At 39.2% G+C, this 25,806-nt stretch overlaps 1 protein-coding gene across 2 annotated transcripts in view; it reads right to left on the bottom strand.

The window, feature by feature from the left end:
- plin1 (perilipin 1) overlaps positions 1-24,801 on the bottom strand; it is a 40,532-nt gene extending 15,731 nt beyond the window's left edge. For both annotated transcript variants that reach the window (XM_017704237.2, XM_017704238.2), the window contains exons 1-6: positions 24,692-24,801; positions 24,470-24,533; positions 22,027-22,222; positions 15,410-15,492; positions 14,611-14,779; positions 7,530-7,717 (exon numbers count right to left, since the gene is read on the bottom strand). In XM_017704237.2, coding sequence (XP_017559726.1) covers positions 7,530-7,717; positions 14,611-14,779; positions 15,410-15,492; positions 22,027-22,222; positions 24,470-24,514 — 681 coding nt within the window. In that variant the 5' untranslated portion in view covers positions 24,515-24,533; positions 24,692-24,801. The remainder of the gene's footprint in view (positions 1-7,529; positions 7,718-14,610; positions 14,780-15,409; positions 15,493-22,026; positions 22,223-24,469; positions 24,534-24,691) is intronic.
- Positions 24,802-25,806: the final 1,005 nt, after the last annotated feature.

Here is a 25,806-nt window from a genome sequence, read left to right as displayed (position 1 = left end):
TGGGAAAATTGAGGAATGCTCAAAAAACACCTGTTTGGAACATTCCACAGGTGAACAGGTTAACTGGAAGCAGGTGAGTGTCATGATTGGGTATAAAGGGTGCATCCCTGAAAGGCTCAGTGGTTCACAAGCAAGGATAGGGCGAGGTTCACCACTTTGTGAACAACTGCATGAGCAAATAGTCCAACAGTTTAAGAACAACGTTTCTGAATGTGCAATTGCAAGGAATTTAGGGATTTCATCATCTGCAGTCCATAATATCATCAAAAGATTCAGAGGATCTGGAGAAATCTCTGCAAGTAAGCAGCAATGCAGAAAACCAAAATTGAATGCCCGTGACCTTCGATCCCTCAGGCGGCACTGCATTAAAAACCGACATCATTCTGTAATGGATATTACCTCATGGGCTCAGTAACACTTCAGAAAACCACTGTCAGTGAACACAGTTCGTCGATCCATCTACAAGTGCAAGTTAAAACTCGGCAATGCAAAGCGAAAGCCAGATATCAACACCACCCAGAAACGCCTCCGGCTTCTTTGGGCCCAAGCTCATCTGAGATGGACTGACACAAAGTGGAAAAGTGTCCTGTGGTCTGACGAGTCCACATTTCACATTGTTTTTAGAAGTCATGGACGTCGTGTCCTCTGGGCCAAAGAGGAAAAGCACTGTCCGGATTGTTATCAGCGCAAAGTTCAAATCTCTGATGGTGTGGGGGTGTGTTAGTGCCCATCGCATGGGTAACTTGCACATCTGTGAAGGCACCATTAATGCTGAAAGGTACATACAGGTTTTGGAGCAATATACGCTGCCATCCAAGCAACGTCTTTTTCAGGGACGTCCCTGTTTATTTCAGCAAGACAATGCCAAGCCACATTCTGCATGTGTTACAACAGTGTGGCTTCATAGTAAAAGAGTGTGGGTACTAGACTGGCCTGCCTGCAGTCCAGACCTGTCTCCCATTGAAAATGTGTGGTGCATTATGAAGCGCAAAATACAACAACGGAGACCCCGGACTGTTGAGTGACTGAAGTTGTACATCAAACAAGAATGGGAAAGAATTCCACCTACAAAGCTTCAACAATTAGTGTCCTTAGTTCCCAAACGCTTATTGAGTGTTGTTAAAAGGAAAGGTGATGTAACACAGCGGTAAACATGCCCCTGTCCCAACTTCTTTGGAACGTGTTGCAGGCATCAAATTCAAAATGAGTGAATATTTGCAAAAAACAATAAAGTTTATCCGTTTGAACATTAAATATCTTGTCTTTGTAGTGTATTCAATTGAATATAGGTTGAAAAGGATCTTCAAATCATCGTCTTCTGTTTTTATTTATGTTTTACACAATGTCCCAACTTCACTGGAATTGGGGTTGTATGTAGCACTGCTGATACGCACTGACCAACGATGTTGAGGCTGGTATGGTATCATATTTTGGGGAGGGAGCTTCAGAAGAGAGCAGCTTCTTTCAACGGCCAACCACATTATTGGTAGCCTTCCATTCAGCAAACTTGCTGATTGTCACTTTTTGTTAATGAATCACTGCATACATGCAAAGTTTTGAACACTCCTAGTCAGATTATGTGTTTTGTTAATTTTCTAAGAGAAAATAAGTTTACATATCCATATAACATTTGTTAACTTACTGATTTTAACATACTGGAAAAAATAAATAGAACATAACTGTGACAAAGACATTTTCACTATGCACAATTAGATTTATAATGTTTGTGAACAGGTTTGGACAAAGTGCACCCAAAAATATATAAAAAAGACAATTACTGTAAGTACAATTATTTTTTAATGAAACAGTTCCAAAAATTTTTTTTTTCAAGTAACAAGAGATAAAAACAAACTTTGGTCAAAATATATGTAATATGTCAAATTTATACATAAATGTAAAAAATAAAACTAACAAACTAATAAAATAAGTTACTCACAGTGCTCATGAGACAGCTATGGATAAGCCAACAAGCAACAAACTAACAAAAGAAAACGAGAAGGAGCTCAAGAAGCTGCGCTCAGAGGAATTCAAACCAGTGACAGTATGCGATATATACACTGAATGGTCTGAATGTGCGGCCTCTGTTGCATTCACTGGACATTGGTATATGAAATTATTGATATTGCATTCAAGTTGTTATTTCAATTAATTAATGTTTCATGAGTAACACCACTGACAATCCTTTTGTGAGACCTGAAGCTGTCAGTATTTTAGCCAAATTTATCAGAAATCTACAAAGATTTCACTGATCATGAGTTGAACATTTCTTCCTTTTTTTAATGACCCTTTATTTCACCACTGACAAAAAAATCTTGGTTTTATTGTCAAAATATAGGTAAGTTTTTTTGGACAGCCCAATGTAAATGCTTGTCTTCATTTAACTTACATTCTACTAATTCAATTATCTAGTATATCTATTGTCTATGATCTGTTATCTATTGTATTGTATTGTATCTGTTATTTATTCTATCTGTTCCAACTACAAACAGATGTGTGAAAAAATAAATATTGTGGCATATTGTGTATCGTGAATATTTCTTAAAGAATGACTATTATATTTTTGCCATATCAGCTACCTCTAACAGCAGGTGAGCAGCATTCTCACACTATAAACGTTACTGATTAAATAAACTTATGCAGCTCAAACTTTCCCGTATTACACACGCCTCTATCAAACTGTCCCTTGAGCCAATTACGATAAGTTGACAGAATCAAAGAGACACCGGTGAAGAGTTGACTCTGACTCTCAGACAGGTTGGAGTCAAAGAACTGATTCTTTTTCAATCAACTCCCCACTAGTATCTTACATTTTTAAAACTACTTCCTAGCTACAGGGCAAAATGTAAGATCTTTCCTTCTCTGCCCGGGTAAGCCAGTTCATTGAAAGATCTAGAGTGGCACATTACAGCCACACGCAAAAAGGGCAGTCAGCTCCATATTAGTCCACATCCTTAAAGATCTGGCGTCCAGCCAAGACTGTTAGCTGAACACGTTGCATAACACCACTTAAAATCTCCTCGTCTAAACCGTTTCTTTCCACATTAGTGTTCAGGATGGGTTGTCAGAGGGAACGTGTGATGAATGTTAAGAATGTCTTTAATAAAACCTTTCAGAACATTTTCTCTAAAATGAGCTCCTGGGTTGAGCAGGGGCATCTTAAAAGGCATCTTACAGTAGTGGGGAAGAGAAACATACACCTGGCAACAGAAACTGGGCAGGAGCCAATGGTCTTCAAATCCACTGCCTGTCCAAATATTTGCTTTGAATTAGACTGAAATTAAGTGTAATAAAATTATTGCTAATGACAGATCCTGAAAAAAATGGTCTGGGATTTAGAGACTAGATTGTATGTTTTGTGTGTTTCTCATAACTGAAGCAACTTTATTTTCAGACTGGTCTTGACATGGTCATTATTTGTCTAGCAGTTGATATTGATCACAAAGAGAAGGGCTGCTTTGTTGAACTTGAATAGGTTATCGTCAAAATAAATTTGGAATTCACTTCCTTTCCATATAAATCAGACATGCTCACTCAGTTTAAAGGGTCTTTTTTCGCTTGAAGTCCACTTGTATGTTTTTTTTGCATCACAAAATAGTCAGAATTGACATTTATATAACCTTTTCCAACCTCTCTTTATTCCATTTTTTTTTTTGTTACTATACCTTTAAGACTTGAATAAAATAAATGGGCTCTGTTGTGATTGGCTGTCCTGTATTATGTCTCATTCAAAATTGCAGTTAGCCAATTATTTACTCATCTCGAAGAGAGCCAGGTACTCTTACATCAGTACTAAGTGCTGAAGAATGGAATTCTGACCCCACATTTCCAGCCGAAAACAAGCAACTTCAGCAGAACTGGGATACTTAAAGATATGTTGCATTTTTAAATGTTACCTGTCAACTTCCCTCCATGTCTGCTTGTAAAGACTTGCGATGATCCTCCATGATTATTTTCCCCATTCAATATTTAGCTAAACACAATTCATCTGACAGGTACTGCATTAAATAATGAAGGGGGAAATGACTAGCACAGCATTAGCAATTTTAATCAATGAGCAAATGTATCCTGTTTCTAAACACGGTATCACACACGGACGTGGACTTAAAATGTCTCATATAAGCCTACAAAGTAATCTGAGTCTTCATCTTAAGTAAGTCTGCGTTATGAAAGAAATTTAAAGATAATGACAAATAAATTGCATCCCTAAGTGTTTTTTTGTTGTTGTTGTTGGCTTAGTCATAAACATTGCTTATTGATTTTTTAAAAGCTGAAAAGCACTTTGAGCTCATATTCATTATTTAATTTCAACTCCAATATGCTGTGGTAGACAGCCATAGGGTGTCCAAATATTTATGGACCTCAGCGTTAAAGCTACACTGACAAAACAGCCTGTTAAATTCTAAGGGCTAAAGAGAGGTTGGACTGTTTTTGGTGCATAAAACCACACAGACAGTGAGGACCTCCAGGAAAAATATTATATACAGGAAAAAAGTAGGAAATGGGCCCTTTAATATGACACTGATTTAACGAATGACTTAATATTTGTTGTTACATTTGTTTCCTTTTTTTTTTGCTAAATCTTTCCACATAATGGTACAAGGTTCTCCTTCTTTATCATGCTAGTAGAGAAAATACAATACAGAATGTACAAGTTCTTTCTACAGGTCAAAAACATGCCCTAGATATGATTCAATCTCATCCATTTAGGACTCTCCATTTCTCCTCATATGAAACTCCCTATTGACCCACTAACATGCTCAAGTGCAATTTTAATGTGGTGTTCTTGTTTTTCAAATAGAACTTACATATAAAATACATAATAAATGTTTAAAGACCCTGCAACCTAGATAGATACACAATAGAGGCCAAATCAATAGGTTTGCTACAGCTGCAGTGGTTAGTGTCTCAGACAGACACACGGTGGTCCGCTCTAATTATATGTGCAGCACATTTTGTGGGCTCCTTCAAGAGCTAAGACGTGAATCTTTTCCATCTGGACAGTTGACGTCAAGCTGCTGGACATGGGCTCAGACCCAAAAGACATCATTCATGTTAGACAGCAACTGTGCCCACTCCACAGAAAGGACTCCTCCTTTAACTGATCAGTTTAGCACTTTAAATACAGGCAGACCCAAAGTTCTATTAAACACTTAAGTGATACTTTTTTAATCCCACAAATGGGGAAATTCCACCTCCGCATTTAACCCATCCGTGAAGTGAAACACCACATACACACTAGTGAATACACACACACTAGGGGGCAGTGAGCACACTTGCCCGGAGTGGTGGGCAGCCCTATCCACGGCGTCCGGGGAGCATTTGGGGGTTAGGTGTCTTGCTCAAGGACACCTCATGTCGGCTCTGGGGATTGAACCGGTAACCTTCCAGTCACAGGGCCAGTTCCCTAACCTCCAGCCCACAACTGCCTATATAACCTAAGAATAATTTATCCAGTTTGCATTGAAGCCCCTGTGGTTACTGAATAATAAGTATGTAATAAGCCTGGGATTTTAAGGTGTTAAATAACTCCTTAAAAACAGATGTTTTTTTTTCCTTTCCACTGAAAAGCTGGCCAATTTTAAGGAAAGATGATGAAAATGAAAATGGTATGTTTGATAAACTTGTTGGATAATAAATTTTGATTGAAATAGTCTGTCCCTGTGCAAGACGTACATACTATGTTTTGTCTTTTGCTGTGTACAGTCAGGTCCATCTGAGCAAAAAACATAGCCCTATACAGCTTATCCACAACGATGTCAGCAGTTATAGTCTTCCAGGTCTTTCGACGTTTTTGAGTTTGCCAGTGCATTAGTTCTTTTTAATAATGTACTAAATAGTTGATTTGGGTGGTGGCACGGTGGCGTGGTGGGTAGCGCTGTCGCCTCACAGCAAGAAGGGCCTCGATTCGATTCCCCGGCCGGGCGACCAGGGTCCTCTCTGTGTGGAGTTTGCATGTTCTCCCCGTGTCTGCGTGGGTTTCCTCCGGGTTCTCCGGTTTCCTCCCACAGTCCAAAGATGTGCAGTCAGGCCAATTGGATGTGCTAAATTGCCCCTAGGTGTGTGAGTGACTGTCTGCCCTGCAATGGGCTGGCGACCTGTCCAGGGTGTATCCTGCCTTCCACCCGAAGACTGCTGGGATAGGCTCCAGCACATCCCCCCGCCCCCCCACGACCCTGATGGAGAAGGGGCTTAGAAAATGGATGGATGGATGGATGGTTGATTTGGCCACACCTAATGTTTATGCTATTTCTCTGATGGGCTGTCAATTCTAGACATTTTATGTGCTGCCTTGTAAGTGAAGAAAGGAGAGAATAACACACGCCTGGCCATGAAACACCTGAGTATCCAACTGTGTAAATACTTTGGGGCCTCTAGAAATGGTGGGGCTATGTATAAAAATGTGGTATGAAATTTTATAATTTGCACACTATTTGAAAGTCTGCACTTTGAGCTCAAATTCTTTATTTCATTCAACTCCAATACGCTGTGGTAGACAGCTAAAATAAATAACATTGTTGATATCTACATATTTAATAACCTGACTGTAAATAGAAATGTAACTAACCTCTCCTTTATGCAAACAATACAACATTATAAAACCCCTCTTTCACTATTGTAAATAAAGTACAAAATAAATATAACAAAATATTAATAGCTACTTATATCACAACTACAGGCTCTTTATGATGATGCAAGTGTGTTGCCATTACTGCTTCACACATTTTACACACAGAACTGAGAGTGAGAATAGTCAGCATGTTTAAAATATTTTTACAAGTTATTCAGTTACGAACAGTTGTTATGAGCTGTGCACCTGTGTATACTCTGTAAGAAGCTGTATAACTGAGTGGATAAATCTCAAGCCCTGCTCAGGGAAGCAGAAACACTAGATTTCTGCAAATCTAATAATCACTCTCACACTACATGCTTGTAATGTAACTTGATCTGTTCTGTCATCAAAGTTAATGATATGTTAATCGCAGAAACTTATGCCACAATGATAATAAACACATGATCAATTGTGCAGCCCCACTACATAGCATAGACCATCATGTCTGTTCCAGCTGCTCTCACTCTTTAAATGAGTCTCTTGGCACATGGGGTGTCTATAAAATGTTTACTTCTGATTTTATTTTAGGTAATATTGCTGGAGGATCTTTAACAACTTTCAATTGTTTGTTATGTCTCATTTCTCTCACAGTTATTTCCACTATTGCCTCTTTAGAACTGCTAACAACACATCAGTTTGTCATTTGAATATCAGTTTAAAGGCCTTTCAAATGAACACCTTCTAAAGTGAAGCTGAAGTAGTCTGGTGATTCATCCCTATGTAAGAGTATTCAAGAGTTTGAAGGGTAATAAGGGTGATAATGATTATGGTGCAAATAATATTACTCAAACAGTCTATGCTTTCCTGTTCACAATACTCACTACATACGTCAACATATTCCCACTATATGTCAACACATTCCCTCTAAAGCTAAACGCTGAAGTCTAATTAGTTTACAAAGCTAAACTGAGAAGCTTACCGGAGGGGTCACACTGGGGATGTGTACGGCCAGCTGCTGACCTTGACTCTTGGTTTGCTGGAGCAATGCGGCTGTCTGCCCATAAGCACGTCTCCAGACAGTGCTTGCCAGTGCTCCCAGTCTTCTAAAACCCGGCTTTGTGCCAGCAATGCTGACATTAGACTTCTGCACTTCCAACGCCGCCTCCTCTGCAAGACAAATCTGTTCTCAGGAGCAATCCACAAGCATTCTATATGATTCTGTGCTGTTATTTCAATTTGGAGGTCTTGCTAGCCTTAATATAAGGACTTGGTAGAATTCAGTAAAGGCTTAGTATTTGGCTTTAATATACTTGATAGATGGCCAAAAGTACCAATGTATTAGAGAGCAGCCCTTCAGAGAAAAAAACATACACGTCTGTAATTCTGAATTCATTTTTATTTCATATAATGATCATGCCTACTGCATTTGCAGGAATTATAATTGCAGTATTACTATGCTTTGGTAGGAAACAAAAGCGATAAGATAGCGCAAGAAATTGGGAGTATCTTTGATAATGAAGTTGACTGAGATCTGTAACCTCTGATTCTGGGTGTCCCCAGTAGGAAAGTAACTTGAAGGATGAAAGAAGGTTGTACAATACACTTACCTTTGCAGTACAGAAGAATATTTTACTACAGAGGACTACTGAGAAGATTCTAACTGTGAGTGGGTGACATGAGCTATTAAGAGACTTGAATTGAATTGAATTTTAAGGAGTATATCATTCTAATACAGACCCCTTCTACAATGTATGGGAGCCTTATATTAACTCCATCATCATGTTAATAGTGGGGTTTCAATGATCTCTTGCACTAGATGCCTCGAAGACAAGACCCAATGTTTTTTGTTTGTTTGTGTTTTTGTTGAGCCTGAGCCTCTGGAAATTGTTTAATTGTAAAGCCATTCTTATGCAATGGAGAGTGTTTCAAACACAAAATACATTAAACATATTCCTGAAAAAATACATATAATGTATGTTGGTGTGCAATTCACTGAGACTTTCCTGGTCTTGTATTTGATCAAATATGAATAAAACATAACACAAAGAAATATTAAGACTTGTTAAAACCATAACATATTTTTTCCAGAGTCCAGAGCTTTAACATTTTTCCCCTGCAGCTCTATGATTTAATGCACGCCATTAAAATTTTTAAGAAGGAGTTATTCACTTCTCCAAAGCAATGTGAGTCACACGATAATTCCGGCAATTCCAGTTCCAAACGGTCTTCATGGGCAGGAATCTCATATTAAATGAATGGTTTTAAGTGGAATGCACCTCTAAAGCCTGGGAAGGGAGAAAAGAGGAAGGGAGGGATTTCTGCTGCACATCCACGCTCTTTCAAAACCACCCAAAATCCACCCATCTTCATTAGCCTGTCTCTTTGATGATGGATAAATGTGACGGGTCAGCGAGCAGTAGGAAAACATGAGGTTTTTCATCCTGCTAGGGAGGTTTGGATATCCATCCCATATGGATGATGAGATAAAATGGGATGATGAGGATGACGGAGCATTAACTGTATGGCTCCATCCAAATTTGAGTCACATATGCATCATGCGGTTATTGTGAAATGTATCCTTTTTTTGGCCTTATTATTGGTATTAGAGGTGGCAATGTGACGATATTTCATCATTATCGTGATAAATATGCATTAATGCACTTGTCTGAGCACATCATAGATAGACAACACTTAAAGAACACTGACTAACTAGATGATTCATTACGAAGTGAGCATAATTATCTCTTAATTAGATTAAGTGTAGTGCAGTTTGTAAAACACTGAATAAAAATCTTTGTAGTTGTATGTTTGTATTATTATTTTTATTAATATTTTTAAATGTTTCACTGCAGGTTCTGTGATTATTGCAGATTCTATGCTAATTTTTAAATCTCAGAAAAACTAAACATTTTTAATGCATATCATGTATTGTAAAAATGTCTTGAAGTATCGTGATATAATATGTTTATCACTCCTAGTGTAACGTGGGAGAGCGATGATGAGGCGGACGCATATGCTGAGAGAAGTGAGATTTATTAGGGGCAAATCCATAATCAGGGTCTAAACAGTCCAGGGTCAAAGAGCCAACACAGAGAGATCGAGGGACAGACGTTACAAAAAGGAACACAGACTAGACACACAACGGAGGCCAGAAGAAACAACACCATACAAAGACCAGCAACTAACAAAGGGAAACACAGGGCTTGAATACAAGAACAACAGGAGTTAACAAGACACAGGTGAAAACAATCAAAGTCGGAGTCTAGAAACAAGGGGGCAGAACAGGGAACAATCAAAACAAGGAAGCACATAGCAAGACCACAAGTAAACAAAAAAACACGGAGGACTGGGAGGGGCCAATTGTGACACCTAGCCGGTATATTCCTAGGTTTAGATTTACAATTGTGATCACTGCTGCCAGATGTGAAGTGCTGGGTGGGTGATAATAGATTTAGGATATTTTTCAAAAGAAATAACACCAATACAACAGAGTTATCTTTACAGGGAACCATAATGGCATTTTTCTTGGCAGCATGTATACGCATACCAGTTACTGCATGACACTGCATGACCACTTTCTCTGATTTTATTTTCAAATAAAACAGCACAAGTTATTAATTTAATTTTATTTTTTTGCATTAGAAATTGCCTCAGACAAGTAGAAATGCAGCCTCAACAGCTAAATATTTTATCAAGTCTTAACAGTATTTAGCCAATTGTTTACCTTTAATGCAGTTTCCTTTTATTTCAGAACACTTGTTTTCAGTTTTTAAAAGAAATTTACAGGAATATTTTTTCACACCTTCATAGTTCAGTCCCAATTACTGTCACGATTGGCTCCTCCCACTCCATGTGCTTTTTGTTTTGGTCTTCCATGTGCATTTGTTTTGGTCCTGCCCCCTCGTTTCATGACTCCACCCCTGATTGTCTCCACCTGTTTCCTGCCTGTCCCTCGTCTACCCTGTTACTATTTAAGCCCTGTGTTTGCCCCTTGTACTGGCTGGTCTTTGTCTAAACTGTTATCTGCTGTGTTGGATGTTCTGTTTGTTCTGTTGGATTCTGGTTTGTCTGTCATGTCTGTCCCCCGATCAATCCGTTTTGACTTTGTGAACCTGGACCGTTTAGACTATGACCCTGGATTTGCCCTTAAGACTTATGTATGTGCACATCTACACAGTCTAACCTGTATTGAAATTACAGGGCAGCACATGGGCACAGGACAGGAAACGGGGATAATAACAAAACAATCCAAATCCTATTCGAAGATAAGAAAACAACAAAAATAGCTAGATTTGATAGTGAGCTAAGAGTAACTCATACAATCATCACTGTAGCTGATCCAATTTTGCATGCGGACACCAGCAGAAGTCCCTGAGCACTGCCTCACTGTCACAGCAAGCAAACAGAAAGCACATGTCCTCCAATGTAATAATAACAGCCAATGACCATGAGGCTCAAGGGCTGGGACGGCCAGAGCTCACTAGACTACATTCAGTGCCTCATCTGCTCGCCAAGCAGCATTAAAAGCCCCCAAATTGATTTAGATGGCTAGACAAAACACCAGCTAAACAGATTCCCTTTGCTGGTGGCACCGTTAAAAGTGGGAGGCAGAAGCAAAGAGAAGAAGCCAGGCTTGTGTTGCTGACAGAAACCCAAAGAAGCCGCAAACGGAAACAGCTAAGTTTGTCTGCAGGCTGCTGTTATTGGGGCCATTTCCTTCTTTAGGGTTGCAGGTGAAGCTGGTCATTCTTGCTGGAATTTGATGAAGAACATGCAGTTGAACAGACCAGGAAGGATGTATAAGATACTTCACAGATATCAGAGAACATCATAGGCTTTACACGCACCACTGTCAGACTAGCTTTAGTGAACTGTGCAAAACCAGGACTTCTTCTGTAACTTCAGTGTTAGAAGGTCACTTACTGGTGTCGACATTGTATGTCAAATACAGCCTAGTTAGCATGTAATACAAATAAATCATTTGTAAACCTAAATCTGGACTACCAGTCAAAAGTTTCTATCTGAATATGCTTTTTCATCAGAATCAGAATCAGATTTATTGGCCAAGTATGTTGACACACACACAAAGAATTGTGTATTAACACATACAAGGAAGTGTGTATTAAAAAGTATTAAACGCTATATAAAAATGACGTACCAATAATTTGCAGACAATACACAATAGATTAATTTCACAACCTTCAAGGCATTTTGATCTCAAACGTAGGCTTAAATGCAAATTAGAATGCAAATAGTGAAATTGAGGCATATCAATGCAAAATCTTATATCCCCAGTTTTTTTTCTTTATATTATTTGAAAATAGCAGCTGCTCTTTAAATTGCATTTATTTTGTGATGGATGGACAGACAGAAGATCTCCAAAATTACTTCAAATAATTTCACTTTTACTCCCATTAAAAATACAGAATGTTTATGCATAAAAGTTTTGGCACCACTGGTCAAATGACATGGTTTGTTGATTTTGCAAGTAAAAATAAGTTCATGTCCTCTACAGAGAACATACTTCTGCAAATTTGCATAATTACTGTTTATTCGCTGAATTTAACATCAAGGCAAAAGGGGGTGGAATATCACTTTTGGGTCTCTGCATCATTCCATACATGTTATTTCATAATTTTATCCTCATTCTTATTCTATATTTCTTTTTCTTCTTAGATATTTCTATATTTTTGTATTTAAATTCTATAAGGGGGCTACACACCTAAGATTTTCACTCACTTTCCACCTGTGTAAATGTGATGTGACAATAAACGTGATTTGATTTGATAAAAGTGAGGTAAAGCCTTCTTGTTGGTGTGTCCACAAACCTTTGACTGGTGGTATATGTGTACATCTATAGGTGTAAAGAACATCAAATTGTAGCTTAGCAGCGATTCAGTTCTTTGAGAAAGTGCTCTTTTCCCCCTGTACTTTGAAAATTGCTGGGTCACTGACCATGCTGTCTTGCTGAAGTATATCATCCAACCAAGTCATTTCTCAGTGTACTCCAGGCAGTTAGACAGGACATGCTGTATATTAAACAGGTCACAAGTCTACTCTGTTCTATTATACACTGCAACACTATGTAAGCAGTATTGTCTGCAGACATGACAGTTATAGTGGTAATGACCTGGCCAGCATCAGCCTCCTGCTGTATATCATTACTTCCTGTACACAGAGTACTGGGTCAGGCAACTCAGCGCAAGAAACATTTGTGTATGAATACTGAGCATATTTATAATCCCTAGACAAAGCTAATGAGCTTTTCCTGTTTTCTAGCACAAGAACCTGATCAATTCAGAAATTAAGTCACACTATCCTCCAATGCAGCACTAGGGATTGAGCAGCTGGAATTGATCGATCCCTTTAAGGGAGATATCAAATGGAAATTACCTCAAATATACCAAACTATTACAGATGGGCATATTTACTGCAAAGTTGACTGTAAGGTTTACTGTAAGACAGCAATTTTGTAACTGTGTGTGGTTCCTAAAAACAAACAGTGAAGAAGTTCCAACAAGGAGCTTACCAACAAGAACGTATAAAACACACAGGCCTACCTGGGCTAAAGACCAAGGACCCCAACCTCGATTGGGTGCCCATGCAGACACAAATTCAAACATGAGCATAACAAAATGAAGCTCAAAGGGCTCGTGGTACAGTTCGAGATTTCACCATTGCCATCAAGTAGGTAGGGGCTGGTCCATTTTTGGCTTTGTAGGCCAGCATTAGGGTTTTAAATGTTGCCGCACAGCTCATCCATTCCATTACCATTACCATCAATATGGATTTGGCAACCCCTTAGGGACTACAATGGCCTCCACTCTTCTGGAAAGGCTCTTAACAAGATCTAGGTGTGAATTCCTGAAAAACAGCCTCAGACCATTATCTGTAATCCGCCAAACTTTACTGTTGGCACTATGCATTTTGGTAGGTAATGTTCTTCTGGCACCCATCAAACCAAGATTCAGCCATCAGACTGCCAGAAAGTAAACCATGATTTGTCACTTCATAGAACACATTTCCACTGCTCCAGGGGTGTGTTTACACCATTCCAGCCTATGCTTGGCATTGCGTATAGTCATCACAGGCTTCTGTTCACCTGCTAGGCTGTGGAAAACCATTTTGTGAAGTTCCTTGCGCATAGGTCTTGTGCTTATGTTGTTTCCAGAGGCTGTTTTCGCCCCAATGCTTCTATTCTACAGTCAACCAGAGCAAAAATTTCACCAACTGATTTGATGCAAAGGTGACATCTTATGACAGCGGTAAGTTTAAAGCCACTCAGTTCGTCAGTACGACTCATTCCATTTCCAATGTTCGTCTATGGAGACTGCATGGCTGTGAGCATGATTTTAAATATGCTTTGAAAATAAATATGTATTAGCATTATAGGATCCATTAGGGGAAAACAGGTCCGTAAATATGAATTCACACAGTCTGGCTATTTTCCTGTCCTAATACACCAACTAAACCTGGTAATTAACTGCTGCACTCAATCATGTGTTTAAGTAAGGAATTCACCAAACATTTCTGGACTCCTGCCCTTTAGTTAGGATTGGAGCCAATGACTCCTGCTGTAGATAAAAGATATTCTGTCTCATTTCTTTAGTGTGTTCAGATTTGCTGTACTTCTGACTTGTTTATTGCCTTGTTTACCTGCTTTTACAAAATGTGTAGCCCATGCTTGTTGTATGTGACTATTGAGTGTTCAGAGATATGGATCCTGGGCCACACTTTTTGTAGGTCCCCCAAACTCCCTTTTTGTATAACAACAAAAGCTAAAATGTAAAACAATGATTGTGAACATTAAGATCAACAATGATCAGAAATAATGAAAACAATGAATAATTTAGCCAACTTTCCAAAAAGGATGGCAACATAAAGGGTCTTTCTAGATCCAGGTACCAAGAGTCCTTATTGGGCACCACAGGCACATTTAGCCTCTGTGTGTACAACAGTTCCATCTAGTGGCCAATTTAAAGAAGTACAAATTTATTTGGTTTCCGTTTCCATTCCAATGACTCGAAGTCTACATGCTCACAGTGTTAAGACACCATTACCTTTCTCCTCAGAGGATGCTGGGAGTATGTAGTTGACTAGGCGCTCAGTGAAAGTCAAGGCAGTGTCAGCTCCTTCCTCTGCCAGCTGTGAAATCTTGCTGCTCAGGACGTACTGCACAGCTGGGCTCTGCACAGCAGAAGACACCAGGTCTCCGAATCCTGCTGCCAACTAAGGAGGAGAGAACAGAGGTGAATCTACTGGCAGTGCAGGAAAATAAAAGCACTGCGGCCTGTAGTTGCCCCCAATGTTTTTCTCCAACCCCCTTATGTTGCTAATTTCACACCCATGTTCATTCATCAAAATGAATATTCTTCAAAAAGTAACCTACATATTCCATAAGCAGCCACAATACCCATTTATCTCCTTTCTTATTCGTAATAGCTATTTTCAGATCCTTCAAAAACTGCAAAATGAGAAACACATTGTAATGAAAATTCAATATTTAAGATAAAAAGATTAACAATATATGAAAGTATAGAACTTTATGAACTTTATGCACTTTATGAACTGCTGCTCTACATACTTGCACATATGCACATGTAACTTATTTATTTACAACATGTCATTTTCTTTCAACTTTGCACATATAACTGTACTGTTTACTTTTATTTTACTATTGCTTTTAGTGTTATTCTTATATTTTCTTTTTTTTCTATTTTTCTATTTCTATAAATATTTTATTCTAAGAGTATATGAAGATTATATTTGGTGAATGGAGGAACAGCAAAGTAAGAATTTCCTTGTACAGTGTAACTGCCTGTTTCTGCATCATTCAGCTGTTGTACAAACATGCATTACCTTTGCAGGGGGGAAATCCAAAGCTGGCATTTTCTCCTCCAGGCGGTCCAATCCTCGGCATGCCAGCAAGTTGGCAGCTACAACTAAGCATAATGAAAGATTCAAGTACAACATTAGGTAACTACAACCCCAATTCCAATGAAGTTGGGATGTTGTGTAAAACATAAATAAAAACAGAATATGATGATTTGCAAATCCTTTCCAACCTATATTCAGTTGAATACATTACAAAGACAAGATATTTAATGTTCAAACGGATAAACTTTATTGTTTTTTGCAAATCATTTTGAATTTGATGCCTGCAACACGTTCCAAAGAAGTTGGGAAAGTTGAGGAATGCTCAAAAAACACCTGTTTGGAACATTCCACAGGTGAACAGGTTAATTGGAAACAGGTGAGTGTCGTGATTGGGTATAAAGGGAGCATCCCGGAAAGACTCAGTGGTTCACAAGCAAGGGTGGGGTGAGGTTCACCACTTTGTGAACAACTGCGTGAGCAAATAGTCCAACAGTTTAAGAACAACGTTTCTCAACATGCAATTGCAAGGAATTTAGGGATTTCATCATCTACAGTCCATAATATCATCAAAAGATTCAGATAATCTGGAGAAATCTCTGCAAGTAAGCGGCAAGGCAGAAAACCAACATTGAATGCCTGTGACCTTTGATCCCTCAGGCGGCACTGCATTAAAAACCGACATCATTCTGTAATGGATATTACCACATGGGCTCAGGAACACTACACAAAACCACTGTCAGTGAACACAGTTCGTCGCTCCATCTACAAATGCAATTTAAATCTCTGCGATGCAAAGCGAAAGCCACATATCAACAACACCCAGGAACGTCGCCAGCTTCTCTGGGCCTGAGCTCATCTGAGATGGACTGACGCAAAGTGGAAAAGTGTCCTGTGGTCTGACGAGTCCACATTTCAAATTGTTTTTGGAAATCATGGACGTCGTGTCCTCCGGGCCAAAGAGGAAAAGCACTGTCCGGATTGTTATCAGTGCAAAGTTCAAAAGCCAGCATCTCTGATGGTGTGGGGGTGTGTTAGTGCCCATGGCATGGGTAACTTGCACATCTGTGAAGGCACCATTAATGCTGAAAGGTACATACAGGTTTTGGAGCAACATATGCTGCCATCCAAGCAGCGTCTTTTTCAGGGACGTCCCTGCTTTTTTCAGCAAGACGATGCCAAGCCAGATTCTGCACGTGTTACAACAGTGTGGCTTTGTAGTAAAAGAGTGCGGTTACTAGACTGGCCTGCCTGCAGTCCAGACCTGTCTCCCATTGAAAATGTGTGGTGCATTATGAAGCACAAAATACGACAACGGAGACTGTTGAGTGACTGAAGTTGTACATCAAGCAAGAATGGGAAAGAATTCCACCTACAAAGCTTCAACAATTAGTGTCCTCAGTTCCCAAACACTTATTGAATGTTGTTAAAAGGAAAGGTGATGTAACACAGTGGTAAACATGCCCCTGTCCCAGCTTCTTTGGAACGTGTTGCAGACATCAAATTCAAAATGAGTGAATATTTGCAAAAAACAATAAAGTTTATCCGTTTGAACATTAAATATCTTGTCTTTGTAGTGTATTCAATTGAATATAGGTTGAAAAGGATTTCCAAATCATCGTATTCTGTTTTTATTTATGTTTTACACAACGTCCCAACTTCATTGGAATTGGGGTTGTAATTTGAAGGAGTATTTGGTACACTGTCATAGGCTTTGTTAGCAACGCTCCTTTCAAACTTTTACCCGATGAAATTACAGAGGTTAAGTTACAATTAAAACCATTCTCTCACTCTGTTCTTGAGAAAACGTTGTAAATTAATATAAGTTCTTTATTTTTATTTGATTATTCATTGCCAGCTGTATATAATCTTGACCCAGTGCCATTTTCCCCACAAAATCAGCCCAATCAACACCAAACACCTAAACATTCCCCAATCTGTGCTGCTTAGAATTATAAACATATGTAGCTTTAATATTCAGTTCACTGAGTGTGAAATGTTGTAGGAGAGTAGGCAGCGCTGCAGACATCTGATGCAATTCTCAAGTGGGATCATGAGTTATTCAAACAGTTAACGTTATTTCCTAAGCTATCATCTAATCATCCACAGTCTAAAACAGGTCAAGGCTGCAGTGTCAGGGGAGCAGTAAAACTGCTCAGTTCTAGTTTCACAACATCAGAAAATGTGAAAACCCATTAAACAGATGGGAAAAAAGAGGCTACACCCAAAGACATGAAATTAATATGAAGGGTGTCTGGGGTGGGGGGAGAATAGGTTAAAAGTAAGAATGTAAATGCACTGAACAGTTAGTAATTTACTGGAAAGAGAACAATGTGGAAATACCAGACTGAAAATGGGTGCGGTAAAACTCTTTTTTTTTTTTGAGCGTCCACTATCTATGCATTGTAGATGCTTTAGATGCCCTAAAACTATATATATATATATATATATATATATATATATATATATATATATATATATATATCAATCTGGCTCAACTAAAATTGTAGGTATTTGATCATGTTTTTGATATAAGAGGAGAAATAGGAAGCGGTCTGGCTTCCCTTAAACCAACTCTGAGTGTACCATAAATTGGCACATGTAACCCGCCGCAAAAACAGTGCAAAGACACGCTAGACATTAGCCTGCTTAGTTGGATGCCTGAGCTAGGGATGTTCCATCATGTTTCACATGAAAATAAAACACAGCAGTCCCTCAGTAACCTCACACTGTCTAGTCCATTGCATTTAGAGTAACGTTAGCCCACTTTGTTTTCAAGGCAGTGGACCGAAAGAAATGGAGAATCTTTTGGTGTTAACCTTAGCCTAACAAAGATACCAGCAACAAGGCCTGGTTTCACTCAATGAGCCATGGACCTGATAGCGTGAATGTAGTATTTCCAAATTCCAGCAGTGTTTGACTGTCGGAGGTATGACTTGTTAGATAATTTGAGAAATTTAATGAAGCTGAAGTTTGAGATGAAGTTACACTGATGCGCCTGCACATGTGCCATAATGCATCTTCTGCTTCATGTAAGGTGGACCAGAACATTCAAACAAAAAGCTGTCAAATAAGAAGCCAAAGTCAGCCTTAAAGAATTTTAGATGGTAGGACATTTAAAAAAAACCTGGACATTTAGCACTGTTTTTGCTGGACCTGTGGAGCAAGCGTTAGATAGTATTGACATAGTTTTATTTATATATTGTTCAGTTTTGTTTTTTACTATTTTTACTAGTTCAGGCATCCCAGAATAATAAGCCACTGTTAATCAAAAAAGCACATAAATGCAAAAAGCAACAAACTAAAAAACAGATATACTGTGATATTTAGCAAAACTGTCAAACAAATTTACTACACCGTGACATATATTTTTGGCCACACCTGCCACTGCTAATCATTAATTAATCAATAATTCATCTGAGAGTCTGAACTTCTGTATCAACACATACTTTACCGTTTTCTCATTTACTCTCTCAGATGCTTGGTTTTCTTTTCTTGTTTTAAACTAGCATTTAATTTCTAGGAGCCATTTAAGAATGCTCAGAATTTTGACATCTGACTAAAAGGCCATCAGCTGTTGCACACAATTGTCAAAAGAATTTTTCATCCCTCCCAGTTCTGGATGACTTACATCAACTTTCTGATCACCTTTTCTTACATCACATACTTTGAAAGGTTGGACTAAGCACTACTGTAGGCCCTGTAGAGTACTTCTGTAGAAACATTAATAAAAGTTCTCATTATTAGTTAATACATTTTTAACTGCATCACTTTTAACCAAACCATTACAAGGTTTAATCCGCACCGGTTAAAAAACAGGCCCACAGCACAACTGACTAGCATGACCCTTGATCTGACAGTGCTCTCCTTCCACTTGCACACAGGTCAAGCTAAAGTCATGAGTTATATCGTGTCTAGACAGTATTGCTGTCCCAGAGGAACATCAGTGCTAAAATGTGAAATACCAAACCTCTGATCCGGGTCGAGGCAGATGGGACAGCTCAAAAGGCTTTCATGTGGACATTTGCTGCCCTTGGATTGCTAACATGGAGCTGGAGTTCTAACCAAGTGCTCTTTCACTGCAGAAAAGGTCTCATGAAATATAAAAATGTGGTATTTAATGGGCCCATATCACAGAAAAGTTACCATTCTGACCCTGTCTGTACAGTCCATATAAGCAAATATGTTGACAGCTTTAAATGAATCATTTCTGTAATGTCTTATTTACAGACATATTTACATAATATCCACCTATTCTGCTTACAGCAGTTTATCTCTGCCCATTCATACTGATGTTCTAGGGGTGTTTCAGTTCTGAATGCTTTCTAGATGAGGCAAAACACAGAGTAGCTGCTCAGAACTCATTCTCATCATTTACATAAATTTGTTCTAAAGGCACAGCAACAAAAAACAGCCCGTTTAATTATATGGGATATAGAAAGGTTAGAAAATGGTCAGGTAAAAATTTATTTTGGTACACAAAACCAGACAAATGTCATAAGTGGACCTCAAGGGAAAAATAAAACATAAGGAAATGTAGGATAGGGGCCCTTTTAAAGTATTATATCATAATTATATTACCTTGTTGTAAATGCTTTGCTAAATGTACATTAAAAACAGAATGCAATAATGTGCAAATCATTAAACCCTATAATGAATTTAAAATAGTACAAATGTATCAAATGTTAACCCTGATATATGTTGTTTTTTTGCTTTTTTTTACTTTCTGCCAGCAACACATGAGAGGGCATATTTATTACTGTGCTGCTTCACCTATACATTTAACACAACACTCTGTAAGCATTTAGAAATTGAGGAGACCAAATGCTATAGCTGACAGCTGTAGGTGCTTCATATAGGATTGCTCAAAAGTTTGGGTGTCCTTTGTCATATTATTGGTTTCATAATGAGACAAATGTTTTCAATGAGTGACAAATGCAACTGAGAGTTTTTATAGCAGAGCAGAGCAGAGTGGAAATGAGGATCAGGTGGAGCTCATTAGGGTTGATGTTAGAACTCAGGAGAGGAAGACCTCCTATGGCCAGAAGGGTGATTGCTGACAATACAGCATTAATGGTCCCTTCACAGATAAGTCACCATACCATGTGTACTTATGCACCCTATACCATCACAGATGCTGGCTTTTAAACTGTGAGTTAATAAGAAGCAGGATGATCCCTCTCCTCTTCAGCCTGGATGATGCAGGATCCATGACTTCCAAAAAGAATTAAGTTTTGATTCATCAAACCCCAGGACACATTTCCAATTCGCCCCAGTCCATCTTAAATGATCTTAGGCCCAAAGAAGTGTTTCTGGATTCGGTTTATCTGGGATTCTCTTTGCCTGGTAGAAATTAAATTTGCATTTGTGTTGACAGACCTTGATTTTCAGAAGTGTTCCTGAGCCAATGCAGTGATTTCCACTACAGAATCATGTCAGTTTTTGCTGCCTGAGGGCCCAAAGATCACAGCTAGCCAATATTGGTTTTTATCCTTGTTTCTTGCATACAGAGATTTTTCCAAATTCTCTGAATCTTTTTCGTAATATTATTATGTACCATAGATGAAGAAATGCCCAAATTTTTGCTATTTTATGTTATTCTTGAATTATTGCACTAATGCCAGCACAGTGTTTCACAGACTGACAACAGGCTGGCATCAAATTCAAAATGAACATGAATTAAAAAAAAAAAAAAAAAAAAGTTTCATTTTGGAAACAGGGCTGTATTTATACTAACAGACCATGTAATGTAGTTTCTCTTAAAAAAGATCCCTTGGAATGAATAAAACTGTCCAGAAATAGAATAATCTCATGTTCATAGTGCTTAATAACATCCAATTGATTTGTTCACCAGCAGGTTTTATTCCCTGTAATTTTTTGTTGAGATTAACAAAAGTGGTAACACTTCACTTGAACCCTGCTACATTACATTAACATAACCACCCCATAAACAGGTTGCGGCAGACATCATATGACAGATGTTCAGCAATATAACAGCGTCATGTTACCATTAATGGTAATTGTCATAACAGACACCATAAAGTTTTCTGTCGTGTCCTCTAATGTCACTTGCTACTTGCTAAATATACTCTAGTTAGGCATCACGACATCAAACATTATGACCTGTTGTGCCAATCAACAGTAATGGTAACTCGTCACTGCTGTCTTACTGGACCTAACCTGTCATGATAACATGACATCTACCATAACACGTGTATGGTATGGTTATGTCAGTGTGATGTAGCAGGAATTAAGTAAAATGTTACCATAAAAGTAAACTTTTACATTAATTCAAGTCTCAAAAAACGCCTTTTGTCTTGCTCCACTTTTTTACATTACAGAGTTTGCATGTCACAAAAAGGTGCAGCACTTCAATTTCAATTCACAGCAACTGGAGTGGATACTATTGGCTATGTCAACTTAACAAAGATTGTTCATAATGCTTAAGAATTCATCAAATCACAAGATTGCTTCCACCTCTGCAATAATGTAAGATTCTTCTTTGCACATTAAAAGTTCCTGGAAATAATGCTTCAGACAATTAGCATAATTAGGATAAGAATTTCTACTATCTGGGTCAGACAGTCACTTTGGGAACTTACGCTGAGGCTGCAGCATGTGGACAGCAGGCTGCACACTCCGGGCAGCCAGACTGCCAGCACTCCTCATGCCGTCTTCACAAACTCCACAAACAGATGACAGGAATGGGTTGGCAGCCTTAGCGCTGGAGTATGACCTCCCAATGACCTCAAATGTGATATTGACGCTTGGAAGTTTCCGGAGTCTTACAAACACATTCTGTGGAAAGCACAGGACAGAGAAAGATAATTATCAATCTTTACATTTAAACATACTCTATTTTTGGCACTACCAGGAGACAGGCCAGTACACCAGGAGATGTGGAGGAGGCCGTAGGAGGGCAACAACCCAGCAGCAGGACCGCTACCTCCGCCTTTGTGCAAGAAGGAACAGGAGGAGCACTGCCAGAGCCCTGCAAAATGACCTCCAGCAGGCCACAAATGTGCATGTGTCTGCACAAACAGTTAGAAACCGACTCCATGAGGATGGTATGAGGGCCCGATGTCCACAGATGGGGGTTGTGCTCACAGCCCAACACCGTGCAGGACGCTTGGCATTTGCCAGAGAACACCAGGATTGGCAAATTCGCCACTGGCGCCCTGTGCTCTTCACAGATGAAAGCAGGTTCACACTGAGCACATGTGACAGATATGGGGTGGCATTTCTTTGGAGGGCCGCACAGCCCTCCATGTGCTCGCCAGAGGTAGCCTGACTACCATTAGGTACCAAGATGAAATCCTCAGACCCCTTGTGAGACCATATGCTGGTGCGGTTGGCCCTGGGTTCCTCCTAATGCAGGACAATGCTAAACCTCATGTGGCTGGAGTGTGTCAGCAGTTCCTATAAGATGAAGGCATTGAAGCTATGGACTGGCCCGCCCATTCCCCAGATCTGAATCCAATTGAGCACATCTGGGACATCATGTCTCGCTCCATCCACCAATGCCACATTGCACCACAGACTGTCCAGGAGTTGGCGGATGCTTTAGTCCAGGTCTGGGAGGAGATCCCTCAGGAGACCATCCGCCACCTCATCAGGACCATGCCCAGGTGTTGTAGGGAGGTCATACAGGCACGTGGAGGCCACACACAATACTGAGCCTCATTTTGACTTGTTTTAAGGACATCACATCAAAGTTGGATCAGCCTGCAGTGTGTTTTTCCACTTTAATTTTGTGTGTGACTCCAAATCCAGGCCTCCATTGGTTAATAAATTTGATTTCCATTGATGATTTTTGTGTGACTTTCTTGTCAGCACATTCAACTTTGTACAGAACAAAGTATTCAATGAGAATATTTCATTCATTCAGATCTATGATGTGTTATTTGAGTGTTCCCTTTATTTTTTTGAGCAGTATATATATATATATATATATATATAGAATGTAGTGGTGAAGAGGGAGCTGAGCCATAAGGCAAAGCTCTCTGTTTACCGGTCGGTCTACATCCCGACCCTCACCTATGGTCATGAGCTGTGGGTAATGACCGAAAGAATGAGATCGTGAATACAAGCGGTGGAAATGAGCTTTCTTCGCAGGGTGGTGGGCTACACCCTATTTGATAGGGTGAGGAGCTCTGCCATCCGGGAGGAGCTCGGAGTAGAGGCGCTACTCCCCCGCATTGAGAGGAGCCAGCTGAGGTGGTTCAGGCATCTGATTCGGATGCCCCCTGGATGCCTCCCGGTGGGGGTGTACCAGGCACGGCCTACCAGGATAAGGCCCCGGGGTCGTCCTAGGACCTGCTGGAGGGATTACATCTCCAAGTTGGCCTGGGAGTGGCCTGGGGTCCCTGGGAATGAGCTGGAGGAAGTTGCAGGGGACAGGGCCATCTGGGATTCTCTGCTCTCCCAACTGCTACCATGACCCTATCTGGATTAAGCGGTCAATGATATATATATATATATATATATATATATATATATATATATATACTGCACTGATCAAAAGCTGTAGGCACCTGGACTTCAGAATTAATATGCTATTTATTGAGGCAGTGAGTATTTACATTCTCACAAAAAACACTAATACAATACATACAAATAACATTAATACAACAAAAGGCAATTTGTGTTTATTTAATAATTCCCAAACCGCTCCTTGAACAAGCCCAGTATTATTTGTAGTTATCAACCAATAACTGGTTTACCAAATTGGTCCTTTATCAAATGAAATAAAGTGTCCTGATGCTGGATAAATCTATGTGATGGCTTGGGGTGTCCATGAGAAATCTTGAACCAAACATGCATTCTTCCGTCTAGCTCACAAGATATCAGCTGCTTTTTTTTTTCAAAATAATAAGTTCCTGTTGTATTTTACTGTATTTACATTTACTGGCATATAACAGAAACAGTTATTGCTGAGATTTTAAATAATGTGCCTTTATGCACTACTGTGTATATACTATGTATATACACTTGCAACACACACACACACAAACACACACAACAAACAATCTTAAAATGTATTACCTGGTCATTTTCAGATGTATCGTGGTCCCTTTCTGCTGGTGCCATTTTCCAAGACTGCTGACAGCTGAAGAGCCAAAGACAGACTTTCACTTAGCCAAACCATCATGTTTCAATGACATACAGTACACATATTTCCATATTTACAACACATTACTGGCTGACTTACACTAAAAGGTATCTCAATAATACTGAAATATTTTTGATAAACGGTATAACAATTACCGTAAAGTTAAGTCTTTATTCACAGTTTCGAGCCAGTTGTATGTAGAGAGACATGTCCTAACAACTGCTAAACCTCTCTGGCTACTCCCACCAGCACAGCTTCTATTCCTGATCCATCATCACTGTTGAGACAGACATGATTTCAAAACAGCACTTTTCACCCATGTTGCGTAAAAGGGGACATTAAGGAAACTTTCAATTCCCTGTTTTATCCTCATTTTGGCTTGCTTACATCAACTTGACCATGCCCCACAGTTAACGGCTGTTGCAAATGTACAAATTCCTAATTGGCAGCATTATTTTTTACTTCTCCCATATTTTAACAAACTGTGCTTCCTGCACTGGGACAGGTTAAGACTGCATGTGTATGAATTACAAAGGGCAGGTGTGGCTGTAGATTCCACTTGTTTAATCTCTTGGTCTCAGTCTTCAAACAATTGAAGATGTGAGCTCCTGCATTCTTGGAGTGGAAACCCACAGCCACACTAGGCCTTTATGGATCAGACTAGATGCCCTCTACTAGTAAGTCCTAGAGTAAGAGGCAGCATTTTTCCTGGAGTACCCCTGCCTTGTACTTTGTGTTTTCCTTGCTCTAATCAGACCTGAGCCAAATAATCAGCTGATTAACAAGCCCTTCCTGAGTTGTGGGTGCATTAAAGGGCCCATTCATGGAAAACTGGCTTTTCCTCACTTTTTTTGTCATTGTTTGATATGTGTATCCTGCCTTCCACCCAATGACTGCTGGGATAGGCTTCAGCTGCCCCCCACGACCAAGAAGGATAAGCGGCTTAGAAGATACACACAGTCTATATATGGAAACAAAGCTGCATAATCAGTTTGTTTTGAATTCGTAGTTTTTGTGATGTTGGGAAAAATTACATATAACTTATTTAGCCTGAGGATGGTTTTGATTGGCAGCCATAGAGTAACAGAGAGTGTTTACATATAAAAGTCTTAATGGGCTAGTAAAAAAAACAGTATATTTAATTCTAAAGAATAAAGAAAAGTTGGAAAATGGTCATGTAAAAAAGAATTAGAACTATTAAAATGATTAGAATTAAAACCACACAAACATTAAAGTGGACAGGGGGAAAAAAATAAAATACGAGAAAAAT

The sequence above is a fragment of the Pygocentrus nattereri genome, chromosome 7, assembly GCF_015220715.1.
Source record: "Pygocentrus nattereri isolate fPygNat1 chromosome 7, fPygNat1.pri, whole genome shotgun sequence".
NCBI lineage: Eukaryota > Metazoa > Chordata > Actinopteri > Characiformes > Serrasalmidae > Pygocentrus > Pygocentrus nattereri.
This window is presented reverse-complemented; position numbering and strand designations above follow the sequence as displayed.